This window comes from Netta rufina (assembly GCF_964035555.1).
Source record: "Netta rufina genome assembly, chromosome: 19".
Classification (NCBI taxonomy): domain Eukaryota; kingdom Metazoa; phylum Chordata; class Aves; order Anseriformes; family Anatidae; genus Netta; species Netta rufina.
This window is the reverse complement of record NC_140143.1, coordinates 5,325,331-5,342,410: the sequence shown is the minus strand read 5'-3', so window position 1 is coordinate 5,342,410 and position 17,080 is coordinate 5,325,331. Positions and strand designations below refer to the sequence as shown.

At 34.4% G+C, this 17,080-nt stretch overlaps 1 protein-coding gene across 2 annotated transcripts in view; it reads right to left on the bottom strand.

The window, feature by feature from the left end:
• STXBP4 (syntaxin binding protein 4) overlaps nt 1–17,080 on the bottom strand; it is a 72,715-nt gene that overhangs the window by 33,142 nt on the left and 22,493 nt on the right. For both annotated transcript variants that reach the window (XM_084298382.1, XM_084298381.1), the window contains 8 exons: nt 16,828–16,924; nt 15,063–15,175; nt 14,288–14,374; nt 13,123–13,188; nt 6,759–6,935; nt 4,401–4,517; nt 3,213–3,262; nt 1,917–2,044 (listed from right to left, as the gene is read on the bottom strand). In XM_084298382.1, the coding sequence (XP_084154508.1) occupies nt 1,917–2,044; nt 3,213–3,262; nt 4,401–4,517; nt 6,759–6,935; nt 13,123–13,188; nt 14,288–14,374; nt 15,063–15,175; nt 16,828–16,924 (835 nt within the window). The remainder of the gene's footprint in view (nt 1–1,916; nt 2,045–3,212; nt 3,263–4,400; nt 4,518–6,758; nt 6,936–13,122; nt 13,189–14,287; nt 14,375–15,062; nt 15,176–16,827; nt 16,925–17,080) is intronic.

Sequence of the window (17,080 nt, the reverse complement as noted above, 5' to 3'; positions counted from 1 at the left end):
TAATTCGTTTTTATCTTCTTATTGTGCTTCGTTCTCCTTTATACACAATGCATAGATATGTGATGCAAGTAAGATATTTTTCATACTTTGAAATGTTTCCTCGACAAATATACTTATTCAGCCCCCTTCTAAATTAATTTCCAACAATGTATAAAGGATATTAAAATATTTGATACAATGGTTATTGTCACCATAATTCTCCAGCTCTCCAAAAACTTCTGTGATGTGTTGGACCATTTCTGTTTTATTTTTGCAAAGCAATCCATCTAATCTGGATTAGCACTGACACGTCAGACCATCTAGAGGTAAATGCAATCAAAATATGCAACCATGGGAATCCTTTAATAAGCCACAGTTGCTTCTTAAATTTCCAACTGCATACAGTTTATTACAGTAACTGGTCATGAACTAGCATAATTTTGACCAATGGGAACAGAATTCTGTTAATGACCTAACTGAGGGAATACACTTATCTCCAATAGAAACTGCAGGCTACATTCACTCCCTAAAGCAATAAAATCTTCATTAAGACTCCAGTTGATAAATGTTCTCATAAATTCAACAGAATAATATTTTGTAAACATTCTTTTACGAAAATAGAACATCATAGTCAGGAAATTCTGCTGGTTTTACATGATTCTGGAGATTTTCATATTCCTCATTTTGACAATAAATTTCTGCTTTAATTTTTCCAGGAAAAAGTATTCTAGAATAAATTTATATTCTAATTATAGTTTGATAAAGGTGCATATTCAGCTGACACTGAATCTGCATTGTCCTTTGGTGCTATGAATGATTTATTCTACCAGTTCACACTCAATCTTAAACAAAAACCATCTATGTACTCTGTTGCTGAATTGATACCAGATTTAAAAGCCCTGGAGGATTTGTTTACTTAAAGACATTTCCTAACTTCACAATTCCACGTTTAAAAATTCTTAACAATAATGCTCAGATTTTCTAAAGATTTGGAGAAATCTACTCATTCTGATGCATTTTTTGCATCTCAGAAGAGGGTTTATGTTTGTGTGGTTTAAGATACTGAGATCTTAAAGCTAATATTCCAAAACACTGTCAGTTCAGACTGCATTCACTATATGATTTTTGTTCAAAGCCCACAAATGTCAACAGAAATATCCCACCAATGAGTTTCAGATTGTGTCTCTTGAAACAATGAAACTCAGGACTCTAGAATCCCATGTGATGCTTATTTTTGACTATTTCCTTCTAATGATTAGAGCAAGACAATCTTAAACCACATAAAGTCATTGGTATATGTTTTTTGGAAGAGTGATGAATGCTATTGAACAGAATTAAAATAATTGTTTAATATTTTTCCATTTCTTCTTTTCACAAGCTATTTTTTAGATAAAAGCTTGTTGATAAATGTAAAAGTAAAAAGACGGTGCATAAGGCAAAGGAAACTGAAGAACAAAAATAAAAAGAGAAACTGGATCCAGTGAGGGATCACTATACCTCCAAGAGATCTGCTATGTGGTGGCAAATCACTGACATCTCTATTACCAGCCACTGGCTTTAGTGCACTCTATTACAAGTCATTAATTTCAGCTGGCATAATGCTCATCACTTGCCAAGATGACCCTTTCATAATGAAGTGAAATATTTTGTATCTTTCTGTATTATTAGGTATTTTCAGAAATGTCAACATACTTCCTTTTTTAAGCTCCAGAATAAGTAATTTCTTGATTTATTAAACAGGTATTCTTATTAAAACAAACAAAAAAGAGTAATACTTCTTTCCTTGGCTTAGTATAAATGGATGAAACTTTCAACTGAAAACTAACAAAAAAACCACAGTAGTTTCAACTGGCAGACAAGATGCTAAAGCTACAACATTTGATGGAAGAAATGAAGTATTTATGTGTGTATATACAAACACAGACACACACACTCACAGTCTACTTCCAAAATGGCACGGACAGACTTGGCAAGGTCTCTGGCTTCTGCTGCAAGAGCTGTGGTGACAGTTGGTCCAATCCTTCCCAACCGAAGTGCTTTAGAAGATAAGGTTATTCTTCTGTCACTAATAGCAAAAAAAAAGTGTTTGTTTGTAAGACTAGAAATATAAAGATTTATTTTTAATAAAGTAAAGCTGTGTTTCTAGATAGGTGTTATTCTCATTCTATGAACCAAAAGATTAACATCACCAAACATAAATTTGTCTCAGAAGTAGTTCTATCTACATAGCAAATGTAATAGGAAAGTTGGATAGTTCAGTTAGAACAATGTAGTTCGTGCCCCAAAAAGTAATATCAAAACCTCAGCAGATGTCAGAAAAGTAAATTCCTTAAAATTAATTTTCATATTAACATTTAAGAACGGACATTACATTCGGGCACCTAATTCTTATCTTCTTTTCTTTTAGGGTGTCAGTTTGTGACCTTAGCTTTGAGTTTTATACTTCAATTTGTTTACTAAAATGAAGTCTACAACCTTTATAAAACATGCAACATCATTCTTGTGTAGTGCCAATGGGAATTGCATTTAATTGTTCAGGAGTAGCATCTGAGAACACAGACAGCTACAGTAAATAGTTTATTTGATCCTGCAGATCTTACTGAAATAAAGTTCCAGCTAACTTTAGTTAAATAGACTTGAGAGCTTTACCAAAAAGGACAGCAGGATAGAGTCAAAACAACTTCAGTGTGCTATGTTTGCATAACAGTATCTGGGATAAATAGGCACAATCAGGCAGATATTCAAAAGGGCCAAAGTCTTGTTGAATGCTCCTAGCTGTACCTTTATAAACAAGAAAAGTAATGAAACTTAAATGGAAATACATGCCATCAATTTATTAATACGCAATTGGATTAGTGATGATGCAAATTCACTTGGGCAAAGGTAAAAAAAACAAAAAGAATAAATAAAAAATTAAGAAATGTTAGGGTTGCTTACAATTTTAAGTAAATCTTAGCACAAGATAATTATTTTATTGCAACATGCAGACGGCCATAACTATGCGAGTACTAACTCTTTTAATTTAATACTCTGTTTTTTAATGAAGCAGCATCCTGAAAGCTTAGTTTTTAATTCTTTCCCACAATTATAATTGCATTCAGTAACATACTGCAGAAAACTATATGAAAAAATAGCTACAAAACAGTATTTGGAGACTTTGAAACAATCGTAGAGGTTTTCAGTATTACATGAATAACTGCCATTTCATCACAAAAGAGCTCAGATCTGCCTACCTTAGAACTGTTGAGGGAGTAGAGTTATCTGAAAGGATTTCATGCACAACCTGTTGGCCATAGTCAAGAAGTTAACACTTTATAAATCAACACATTCAAGAACTTGATACTTTATAATTAGATGCTTTATTTGGGGACATGGGATTTGATTTGTATCTCGAGAGACTACAGTCTAGTCTTTCCCATCCAGGTGTTTAAAACTATTTCCTATTCAGTTTGACCCTTGGCTACAAAAACTATCATCAGAAGTTACATAATGATACAGAATTGGTTACTGCAGTGAACACAATGTTATTATCCTGGCTATTTTCATTTTTCCAAATAATTTCTGCTGTCTTTTATTTTTTTGCAAGTATAATTTAATCTGTATTTCCAGAAAGGACTATGATTGGAAATATTAATGCACATAGAATGCAAATTCATGGCACTGAATCTGGTCAAAATTTGATATATCCTGAGCTTGTCAAATCGTTATACTTCAAGAACAACAACAACCCTTTCATCTTGAAAAAGATAAATGTGCCGGTCATATTAAGTTATAGTTATTCATATTATTAAAATAATGAATGAAATTGATTCTAATTATCTTCTCATCTTACATTGTGATAGGATACGTTAAGTGACAGTACACGTTGGAACAGGTTGCCCACAGTGGTTGAGGAGTCTGTATTTTTGAAGACATTTAGAACCCAAGAGGCCAATGTCCAATGCTTTGAGGAGAGGGAGATGGACTAGATGGCCTCCATAGGTTCCTCTCAGTCTCAACTATTCTGTAAGTCAATTTAAAGGCAGAACTAAAAAACCAAATGAACAAAAGATAACCCCTTTGCATGAAATAAATACCATAATGTTACTTGTTTGTGTGATAGCATTTTAGAATATTATTAAATATTAATTTTCTGCTTTTCCCCCCTCTTGGGGAATTTCACAGAAGTTGATATGTTTGTGAAAAATTATGTTTAAAATATCTGTCCAGTTTCATTTGTTCTGTGTACAGCAAGGTACAAAGACTAAGTAAATTCCTACACAGACCTATACACTTTTACACCATATCTAGCAAGTTGGATCAAGCTGTGGAATGGTTTCTACAAACTATAGTTTATAGTCAGCTTATTATGTTTATTCCTCAGAAACATCAGTACAGCACTTTCCAAATAAAATGCTGCTAGAAATGATAGGCAAAGTTACCTCTATAAATTGTAGTAATTTTTCAGTAGCCACCTCAAAGGTCTTCCTAGCCGATTCTGATTTCCGCAGCTGGCAGTCAAGTACTGTAACTCTCTTTCTCAAGTCTTGGATGTTATCCTGGAAAAAAGATTTGGTCCACACTGTTTTAAGGTTTTTATTTTAATCATTTCTTTCATGGCTCATGAAGGTACAAGGTGTGAATTAAAAGGTCTGAAAAGTTTAACACATCATCTTTTCAACCTTTCTGAAAAACATAACTGCTCCTGAGGTAGGTTTGCCTGATCTACTAGTAAGGAACAACTACACATTTTGGATTATGATATCAAGGTAAATTGAAATCGGCATGTAACAACAGTGATAGGTCTGAAACTTCAGATTGTTCGAACTGATTCATGAATGGATGAAAAATACTGAACTGATGCTGGCAGTACCTATCAGCAGGGTGGCATAAATAGCCAGCGTGTGAACGAGCTCAGTCCACTAGTTTGCATCTGTACATCCTTGGGCCAACAGTAATTACGGCATATCGTGAAGAAAATTACCCCCTAGGGTTTCTCTACATGCACTTGTATAACCTATTGATCAGTGTTATGCATCCCTTTTCTACTTCAGCTACAGAGAATGTGAGCCCCAGCTACCGAGTCTGACTCATTAGCTCGAGTTCTGGAGGATCCAGGCTCTGCCCTGAGTCCCCGGTACTACTGTTCAAGTGTGAGGACCACGAGTGAAGTCTTCACATGTACACAGGCACATTTGTTTAGGTAAGATATTTGCTGAATAGAAGATCTAGAACAAAATATGCTCCAAAACTAAGAACATATCACTATCATTAAAACAAATTTTCATATCCTGTAGGTAATCTTTTCTGATAGCCCACTACCTACTATAGAAGTTGTTAAAAAAAAAAAAACACTCCCAAAAGCCACTTTTTATTATCTTTACTTGAGACAAATGAATGCACCCATTTGTTTGTACATAATGTACAAAGCAGCAGAATCACCATCACTTAGAATGCCAAATAACCTCTCAATTAAAACATCTTTTTTTGTAATCTCACTGTCCACTGCTGGAGAAGTAGCTGGTCAGCCCTCCGAGACACCATACTCTTTAATATTAAAAAAAAATATATATATATAAAAATCAGCTACATAAAAATATATAAAGACTTTATATCAACTGTACAGTTACCTGATATAGCTGCCTGATATAGCTACCTATAGTTACCTGATGGTGCTTTTTTGAATAAGAAACACACAGAACCAAATCTCACTTCAGATTTTCAAGTGCGCAATCAGAATTTCAGGAGTTCAAGCTAGCATCTTAGAAACAAATCTTTAATACAGCAACCCACATGCTCTGAATTTCTTAGTATTTTTATATTTATTCAAGTCCTAGAAAACAAATAAGACTTTAAAAAAAAATACATAAAAGCTGGGGCATCTCACCCAGATGTTCAGAAAGAACAGCTTCTACGGTGTGATACATCTTATCATGCACACTCACAATTAGGTGAGAGGAATTCCTCCCTGGGAATTACAGATCATTGCTATGTTTCTTCTTTGTAAGCTTGTACACTATAGAGGTCTGTTTAACTGTTTTAAAGCCTTTTAATGTTGAACTAATTCTCATGCTGAAACGGGGACCATTTCAGCAGGTTTCCTGCACCATTAATTCCTGTGCACATCCATTTTTCATGAGAAAAGAAGGTAAACACAAAAATCCCGACCTGTCTGCAGTTTTTCAAACTGTGTGTAGAAAATGGATCCTCAATTATGGGGAAAAATTAAAAAATGCTTAAAATAGTTTATTCCTTAACATGTTTTGAAACGACTTACTGAAAATGAAGTAGTTTTAAAATATGAAGCTCAATTAAAAAAAGAAATTTCTCTGGCAGAGTACTGTTAGTAGCTTTTAGGTGATTATCTTGATTAAATCCAAATTTACTTAAGAACAGTGGTGGACTTTATTATCACTATTATTTGTCTAACAGAAATATAAAAATATTAAGACCACTTGTACATATATACAAAAGCATACAAATATACATATAGCCTTTACAGAGGATATATCTGCAGTCCGGAAACTACTCCCTGTTCTAATGCTTGAGATGTTCCGTATTGACCTATGACCCACATATGCTTCTAGCTCCTGTTTTTGCAGCCCCAAGATATCTGGATAAAGGAAGACTCATACGCTTCACATTACCCCCTTCGCTCCGCATCATTCCAGTTATTGAATAATACAAGACAAACAGTGACCTACTTTAGGAAAGCAGATGAAAAGAAAATGAAAACAAGATACATGACAACAGCAAGGAAACCATGGTAACTACGACAGGAGACTGGCTGCTTTGCTTACTTTATTTTGGCCAGAATGATCAGTGAGCTGAGCCTTCAGCTCTACGATTTCAGCTTCTAACAGGCGAATTACTTCTTCATAGTCCATCTCCATACCACGAGCCTGTCTTTGTGCAGCTTCAGCAAGATGAATCCTACTTCTCAAGGCTCTTGTCTCCTCTACAGCTGCCTTGGCTTCCTATAGATTACAGAATTTAATTGAAAAGTTACAACTCCTGCTAACAACAAAGGTTTAAAAAAAAGTGCAGATTTAGCTTAAAAGTACTGGAGTTGGCAGTAGGGCTACCTATTAAGATTCGTGGTTAGCCAATTCATTTCCTGATTTTTCAATTAACGATGCACAAAGAAAAAACAGGTTTTTACAGAGTGAGATATTCCTGAGAAGTACATCATTACTTCTATGACTACGGAAAATCTAATTGAATTAAAAGTTTTATATAAATGTATCTGATGCTATTAATTTGTCCCATCATTTCTGTACAAGATTAACTACTTTTAATTAAATGTTATTTGATATTTTACTATTATTGCCCGAATTCACACCCAGTTAAGAGTTTCCACATCATATAGATGGACTTCTAATGCAAGTATTCAGTCTAAACTTTTCTTAAAACTAGTGCTGTTTTCAATTTTTCTGCCCAGTTCCTGCTCTCATATTGTATTCTATGTTATCACAGAAGAGTGTTATTTAAAATTTATATATAAATAAAGGAAAACTAGAAAAAAGAAGCTGTTAACTTTTAATTCAGCTGAAGTAAACGATAAATGCTGTAAAATCCAATTCAGAGAAGGATATTGCTCACTTCATTTTACTACTGAATATTAATTCAAATTAACTTTGGTTTGTAAATTCAAAAAAGTCAAACAAAAGATCAGGACAACAGCTTAGTTTACACTATAAAAGACTGAACTGCTCAACATACAGGCTCAGTGGCACCAAAAGCAGTAAACCATCTTTCCCCTTACCTTTTTATTAATCTGGAGAAAATACTTTATATGATTTTCCTGAACCTTTAAAGTTATAACCTTTAAATTGAAAAATTCACAGAACTAGAAATTCTTTGCACAAATTCCTCAGCTAAGGATATTGAAGTAAATAGGCTATTCCTAGTTTACCTGTTATATCTTATTATTATAGCTATATCCTGGTTGGGAATGGGACTAGAGGGGAAACAGGACAAACAGACACTGAGAATCCATAACCAGTAGGAAGTAGCCTGGACTTGAAGCCACTTTTCCAGAGAAATCTAAATGACCACAACTTCAATTTTCTGTGGAAGAAATGTGATATAATATTTAACAGGTGTTATAATATAAATGTCTAGAGGGGTCAGTTAAACTTAAAAATGAAGATTTAATTCAATTATTTCCTAACTCAGAAGCATTTCTTCTTTGCAATCAATATTCTTTAAGCCAGATTTTCCTACGCTTTGTCTTAATGTTTTTCCTGTAAAATGACCACCAGATCTACCAGTCTCGGTTTCAGATGATTTTTAACCTGTAAACAGTTAGCCTTTATAAACAATATATATTTGTTTCATGCCATAAGTAAACTAATCTGAATGACATATATAGGACATCATCTACCTCACATTTACAATGGTTTAGCAACATAATACCAATTTGGATAATTGCCAGGGACATTCTGGTCTCTTAGAAAATAAAGCATTAAAAGAAGTAATCATACATGTAGCAAACAGCAACACCATTAGTGAATACAGATGACACTGGGTTTATATAATATAGAGCTTTCTATTATAAGTGATAACAGATACATTTAAGTAACCTTTACTTCGACAGCAAGTACACTTTTTTTTTTTTTTTCTTTTAGAAGCACAAGAAACATTAGATTCATCTATTCTACATGACCTCCACCTATACCTGGAGAAGCAGACTATTTGAAAGCTTACTGCTATGTGTCTTTCTGTTATTCACCTAGCTTTTTTAGCACTCATGTTTGCACAGCACTAAGAACTGTGCAAGGGGACAGTACCGAAGCACTCACCAGAAGACTGACTGTGGCTCACGAAGGCCACCAGAACAATGCACCCCTCCTGCAAGTGGCTCACATTAATTCCTTTTCCTCCAAATAATGCAGCGAACACAAGGACTTCTAAGACATTATGAATCTATACCCACAGAGATCAAACTTACTGCCTCTGTAGAGGGGTGGGTCCTACAGATATAAAGGATATTTTCATGCCCTTAAGCAGCGAAGGTACAGTTCAGTAATAGGCTAGAGGTGGGGAAAAGACTCTTGGAGACAAAAGTGAAACAATACTTTGGTAATAAGTTTGCCAAATATAAATGAACACAGATGTTTGACAAAGGCTAGTATCGTAAAAACGCACAAATGGGAATTATTTATATAAACGGACATCAAATAAGTCATGGGAAAATTGCTATAATGAAAAGGAAGGTCTTTGTTTTGAAATAAGACCTCCCTGAGTTAAAGGTTTCATCTCTTATAACCCAGAAATGCCTTTACTCGTCCATTGTTTGTGCAGAAATCCAACTGCTGAATATTAATTTCTCTGTAATAGCAGACTAAGTATGACCAGATTTCAACAGTGAAAGACCTAAAGGAATAATTAACGAACAATGGGTTCTTATATTACAAGGAAACAATTATCCACATTATCACTGGATTTGCAGAATTTTCTGACAAACCAGAGCTCTTTGCTTGAGCAGAGAGGCACAAAGTGAATGATAACATCAGTTTTCCCAGTTCTACAGTTACCGAATTTGGCTCTGCAGAGGCTTGGTGGGTTCTCTAACTCGTACAGGTAAGGGGCACCCACCAGAGAACAGATTACAGCATGCTTCAGCAACATTTTCTCTTGTCCCTTTCAGTTGCAGATATCAAGGAAGACACAACAGGAATGGAATCTGCAGCTGCTAAAAAGTGCAGGCTAGAGCAGAGAAACCGAACCCTTACAGACCCAATGTATTCGCGTGCAGGTTTCTTACAAAGCCAGGTATTTTTCCCTTGAATAAATTCAAGTGTTTAAAGTAGGTTTCATCTGAGTAATATTCCAGCCACCACAAACACTGGAAGAAAGGCATTCTTTAAGCTACCTGAAAAAGTGTAGCAACAATTCAATTATGCTTATCCATTCATTTTACAAAAATAACATATTGAAAACATCATTTAAAGAACTTCTATTATCTTTATTATATATTAGAATTAGAAAGTTAATGAAATAGAAATAAACCAAATGCTTCTTTCAGGCAGGGTGAAATAAATTACATACTGCTTCCAAAATAGCAGCCATTCAAGTCTGAGTCTTCAAAACACCACTTTTCCTCTTAGAAAACAGAAGCACAGAATAGCAAATATTACCCCTATGAAATAAAAGTCCAGTGGAATGGGATGCCACAAGCAGTACCCTAACTTTATCATCTTTCACATTTTCTGTGTTTAGCTAAGGTGCTTTGGCTGATAATGTTTGCATACAAAAGCTATAGTAAAGAAGAGATCATTCAGGTTGGTATGACCTTGGACTTCCAGGCACTATAGAATACAGTCAGACTCCTCCAGGAAAATAAATCTCAGTATTACAGATCTCACATTTGTAACACTGACAAGACTTCAGGTACTCAAAAGCACCACTCTATGTTTTGTGCCAATTTCAGCTTCCTTAAGATTTCAGGGAAGACCCAAAAGGTATGGAGAGCAATATCACAATCTCAAATATTTTAGCTATATTTCTAATCATGAGAGTTTCTATTTATCCTGTTAGCTACCCATTCAAGCACCACTTAATGAATGGGTACTGACAAAGCACATCCATTAACCAGAATATTTGTATGCCTGCCCTAATTAAGTTGCAATCTCTGGGATTCACAAATAGCAGACAATGGAAATACCACAAAAGATACTCCTGTATAGGACTGGTAGCCTGCATCCTCATTTAACACCTTGTTTTTTCAGGAAAGCAATGAATTAAAAGTTTAAATTGTACTGATTTCAAAAGAACTTAAACCCATAAATTGTATTTGTTTACTTTGAAATGGGCCATTAACTCTCAGTAATGTTCCTGTTAACTCATTTCACTAACTTGAGCTGAAGCAGGAAATCCTCAAAGTATACTATTTCCTCCATTCTTGAGATTTTCTGTTCAATTTACAGATGCTTTCTTCTTTGAATTGACACTAAGCTCTCTTTGCTAAGAGCATACTAGAGAATAGAAGAAAAGAAATCCTGAAATGGCTACTTACACAGCTGAGAAAGTTGCAGAATCTTTTGTAAAATAGCCCCCAAACAGCTATGCGTAGAAAAAGTCATAACTTTAATGCTGACTCAACTGACTTACAGTGCTGAAAAATTCCACTCTACTACCAACTCCAATAGTGAAGATACATTTTTAATAGATAAGCAAGAAGAAGGCAGCATTTGGGTTATGGCTTCTTCCAGACTGGCAGCAAGAAGGCTGGGAGGTTGATTTAGCTAGTACATCAAGAAAAAAGTCACAACTGCTTTTTTCACCCTGACTTTTCACAAAACCAATTTTCATGTTATTTCTCCTGAAATAAAACCACCTTACAGACATCACACCCATAATCTTTCAGAAGGTTATGTGCAGTCTTTCTGTCTTTATGCTTACATGTGGATAAGTATCTCAAGTTCAAATCTAAATTGTACATTGTACTTTTCAAGATACATCCAGGTGTTTGCTGTAGGAAACACAACTACCTCTTCTGAAACCCTGAGCACCTTCAATGCAGAGTAACTGGCTGTAGCCATATCTAGATGTCTGAGGATTCAAAAAGAGCTTCAGATAAGAAGCCTGGCAATTACATGGCAATTAGTACTCAGTAGCCTATTATTTTTTGAACTTCGTATTACCATAAATCTCAGTGTCAATATTGGTTCTGAACTACAGATACACATATATAAAATACTAGAAAATAAGTAAAGTATAAACAGAACTACAATTTCAATCAAAAGCCTACTTTTACCTCCTAAAATAGGTCTCAGATTAAAGCACTGCTGAAACTACACATAACTTATTGTTTCTCTAGTTCACTGTCTGGAACATTTTCAACAGCATTTACTTAAAACACTCAATAGAAAGTCTGTATTGTTCCCTGCAAAGCTGACCTTCATAATCCTATGACAGTACTTGACAGAAAAATTAAAGTAGGAGGACCTCATGAGGTAGAAAACAGGTATTGCTTCCAATTAAAACAGCTTCTGTGTAAGTCTACCTTGCCAGTAAGAGCAGGTGTGTGAATTGAAACACCTTATGTGAAGTTCCCGATGTCCAAATTGTTTGCATTTTCAAGACTAAGAACTTTCTACTAGTTTTGGTTTAGACTGATAGACTGAACGCTCATTAGCAAATGGAAACAGACTGAACGCTCATTAGCAAATGGAAACATGAGGTGCACTACTGTAACACATTTCCAGTTAAATTTTATCCAAAAAATAATCTACCTTTTTTCATTGATGTTTCACAGTGTAGAGGGCAACACCACAATATTAATAGAGAAAGCTTTCAAGCAGCTCTCTCATATACGTGGAGTAAAAGATGACAATGGTGCTAAACAAGAAAAGGCATATATGAGCCATAAAGTAAAAGTAATTTTAACATAATAGTAAACATTAAGATTTTTAAACTACATTTTGCATTTTTACAAAAACATCTGATGCAATAGATAGCCTTGAGGAACCTGCAATGAATGTGTGCAGCAGTATGAGAGAGACTTATTCTCTCTGACCGGCTCAGAAGAAGAGCTGACAGGAGGATGTTCGTAGGAGAGGGAAACAGGAAATTTACTTGGTTTTGAATCTGGGCTATAAACAAAGTAAGACTTAAATATAATTGGAAGCTTGCTTTAAGAGACACAAAAGAAGGTTAGATTTCATAAGAAATTCAGATTTCTTCTCTCACAATTACAGACAGATATAGAGACAGAAAGAACTTATTTCTCACAAAACACTTAATACCATTTATTTTTCCTGGTAAACACCAGGTAGCATCGTCAGGCCTATCCATTATTTCATACCTAAATTTCTTGTTGACATATAAAATAGCAAAAGTTAAGATTGTAGATTAGGCATACTGTCACCTAAGAACAGCAAAGTCACTTAAAGAACACTTAAGATGAGAAAGGTACTACACTGATATCCAACTAACCTGATCCAGTTTGTCTTATGGTTCCTACGGTTCCTAACTCAGTTCAATAAAAAAGTATAGTCTCCAGGTCTAATCAACAGCTTTGTAGTAGCAAAATAAACACTTTGAGTTGAAATCGGTGTTAAGGTACAGTCTATACAAACATCAAGAGAGCAAGAAGTCCTCCCTCCTTCTTGCCAAGACAGAGAAAAAGAGATTTTATTTTAAAGAAACTCAACATACTTGCTTGATTGTTTGTAGCTCCTCTGTTAACTGTTTCTGTAAATTCACAGATTCAGACAATTCTACCTGTAAAAAAAAAAAAAAAAAAAAGAAATAACTAGTTATGCAAGAGAGAGTTTGTATTATTAACTTGCTTACAACTGCTATGTTTCTAGGTCATGCCACGCTCCACTAATAATGTTGAATAAACACAAACACACTTATCTGAAAAGTTCTGGTGGAAATAATAAATAATCAAAAAGATTTTACTATACCTGGGACAAAATCAATTTTTAATCTGTAAAAGCTATTTTTTTCAGAGAGTTCATCGATATTATGCTGTTTAGGTTTCTTAAGCATGCTAGCATTATACACTGGACACTTCTGCAATACAAATCAAACACACACTCTAAGTCTCTTGTTACCTAGCCACCTGGTAAATGTGCAGAAAAAAGACTTCTCTGTGACTTTAATAGATTGCTGTACAACCTAACATTCACATCAGGAATGTTCAACGGTGTTCAATATTGTTTGTATGTTTGACCATACTTTCCCTCGTCAGCTTCCACCAGAGGCCTGTAGTAAGGCTACACTGCTGCAGGCTGCACCATTTTCAGACGGTTAAAAGTTCTAAAGATTCTTTTTTTATTTTTTATTTTAAAGTGGTTGTTCAATAGTTGTAAGCATTGGTTTAAAAACAGCTGTAACCCAAGTTTTAAGTAAAAATAAACATATTAAGTGTTTTTGGTTTTATGTCTTTTGTAGTGTATGTGAAAATCTGTAATAATTTTGCAAACAGATTAATTCACCCTCCAGTTAATTTCTTTCAAAAGCATTAGCATATGCTCAGACACTCTGGTTACTAGGATCACACATTTCTAAATAAAATTGCTATGCAAATCAGTCACTTCTCCAAATTCACTTTGGTGAAATGTCTGTTTAATCTCATCTCCCTGCGAATCAGATTAAAAAGCGTGTTAGTATTCAGTATAACAAATATAATTCATGTTTTCCAGAAATACATTGTGAGCATATGAACTTCAAACATAATTAGGCTGTTTACTCTGCCTTTTTATTTATTCATCGAATATTGCACATAGAATTCAAAAGAAAAACAGTAAAGTACACAATATGTACACTCAAAAAATTAGTCTCTAAAATAAAACAAGTTGAAATTAAGCATTACCCTTAATTTGTTCATTTCTTTTAAAGCTTCATCCCTTTCTTTCTTAAACTTTTCCACGTCATCCTCCAAAGAACCACAGGTTACAAACTGTGCATAATTAAACAGGCCTGGTTAGAATCTAGTGTTAACCACATCTTCCGCATCTTTTACATCCAATTTTAAAAGGTCTCACTAATAAAATGAGAAGATAATCTTAATTTTAAAATTATTCAAAGCTCTGGAAAACATTACTGAAAATACTAAGAGTTTTAAAGGGAATTCTGACCAACTTATCTTCCAAAGGATTAATTATTTTTCCTGTTAAAAAAGATTACCAAAACCCACCAAGAATACACATTAATTGTCCCTGTTTTCTTCAATGTTTTAAATAGTACATAATTTTATTCAAGTATTCCTATGTTACAAATAGACTATTTGGGCATTCATTCTTACACGTTACCTCCAGAGTAAAGCAACATTCCATCTAGGAGTAGTTCACATCAATGGGCCCCATAATTGTTTATTAGTCACATAGGTAGTAGCAATACATATTCCATTTAAGAAACCTTGGTAAATCACTGCTGTCCATACTTACGACTCACAACATAATTACATGAATTGCTTTCTGCAAAGTAGGTTGCTTTAAAAAGCTTCACAGAAACTAGGTTATCTTAAAGCACAGCATGATACAGAGCTGTTCTAAAAACCTGCCCAAGCTTTGGAATAATCTCACGTATACTAAGCTCTCCAATAATCTCCTCACAACAATTAAACACTGTACAAACACATACTTTACCTGTGAATTTAATAAACCGGCAATATCATTGATCCCAAATGTTACAGGATTTTGGCCACCATCTGTTGCATTCAGTTGCATGGAGAACAGATTCCTTGAAACTTCAACGAAATCTAAAAAACAGTTTAGCCTGCAGGTTCAGTTTAGTAGCAGCATCACTAGATGCAACACAACTGCTAACACCACAATGTAAGGCCTACTCTTTATAAATGCGGTGTCTGTTCTCCCTAACCTTCCTAAAGGAAAATGTAATTCTTTTACGTTTTTGTCAGGCATGTTTCTCTGAATAGAAAAAATTGGTAAAGCTGGTAAAATTAAGAACATGTCTTGGGATGAAATGCTTCTTCAGTTGTGTAGGAGAAGGAAAACAAAAGGTGGTACAAAGTTCAACCTCAAAATACCTGATTAGAGATGCTGTACATTTGGCAGGCCTGTGTGAAAAATTAAGAGAGACCTGCACATCTGTTTTACACCTGTCTTCTCAGTGGATTGGATCTTCTCAGAGGAGACAGTCTCTCTGCAGCAAAAAAGGGGCAATTTTGTGCTAGTTCATAGTTCATCTTTACATTTGCAAGTAAGTCCTTTAAACCCCTGATAGAGAGACCTGGTAAAATTGATGCTGAGCAAGAAAGTTTTATATATAGACACTGCAGCATTTGTAATCAATATAGCTATTAATTTAGAACGTAAAAAAGAAAACGTACTGCTATGATATGAGAGAAAATTGGAAATTTAAAGATCGGTTAGTGTATACCACATAAAACCTGATGGAAGATCCAACATATCTAGTGATAAGATACGTGAAAATCCAGTGCCTTTTTAGATGGTTTAGTACAAGAAATTGTTTTTCTTAAACCAGTTCTTGATGCTGTTTTTCATAAACTTCAGGAAAATTGAAATTACCATGTCTCACAGTTTAACACAAATATTCTTAAACTGTTAGTGTCACCTACCAAAATTGTCATAACCAACAGAAAAAAAAACTCATTCCCATCAGAATTAGATTTAGCTAGAAAAAAGACTGTGATGGTCTCCGTGCAAATGTCTCTTCACATGCAATAACTGAAAGGTTCTTGCTTGTCACAAACCAAACGAGTTAGATGGTCAGTTGGGTTAGTTGCTTCAAGAAGTCACTTTAATCACCAATACTATCCCAAAGAATTTTTGGAACAATTACAGTACCTATCCTAAGAAGTAGTACAGTATCCATCCTAAAAAGTAGAGGCCTCCACATTTTAAGGGGTCTTGATTATCTGTACATACATATTGACTTGGACACAGAACACTTCAAGAACACTTCAAGAGTGTTATCTTCGACAATTATTTATGCCTAAACTGAAAGCCACTATTAACAGAGGATCATTTGACTGCTTCTTAAAACATAAAAATAAACAGCTCAGTTGTTTAAAATGCAAACCATTTTATTATTTTAATGAAATCTTTTCTTAAGGAGAAAGTACATCTGTTGAAAAAACTCACATTATTCAAATACTCTACTTTCATGGCAAAAATTCAGAAATTAGTGAGCACAAACCCCAAAACTTTCTCACGGTTGCTCTTAATTAAATTTGTAATTACATTTACAATTACTTAGTTTCAGAATTCCAAGCTTATTTTTATAAACTAGAATAAGGTTTTTGCCCCAAAGTATTATTTTATTTGCCGTAGCAACCCAATACTGAGAGAAAATGTATTAACAGTTATTATCTATCATTTCTATATTCATACATTTCATTATTTTTCTGGGTAATTAGCAAATGATTACCTCCGAAAGACACTGTTCCTTTAGAATCTTTCTGAAGTTGCTGCCTTAGGGTTTGCTGCTGTTCAACTGTGGGCTGAATCCCCAGATAATTCAATGCCTGGAAGGAAAAAAAACTTACTTTGGAGAAAAAAAAAAAAAGGCTATGGATAATGACTGCAGGGACATGGGGGAGTAATTAAAGAGCTGCACTTCAAAGAGCTTTTGTATCATAGTACACTCTCACTGACAACACTTTTATTCCAGAGACTCTTTG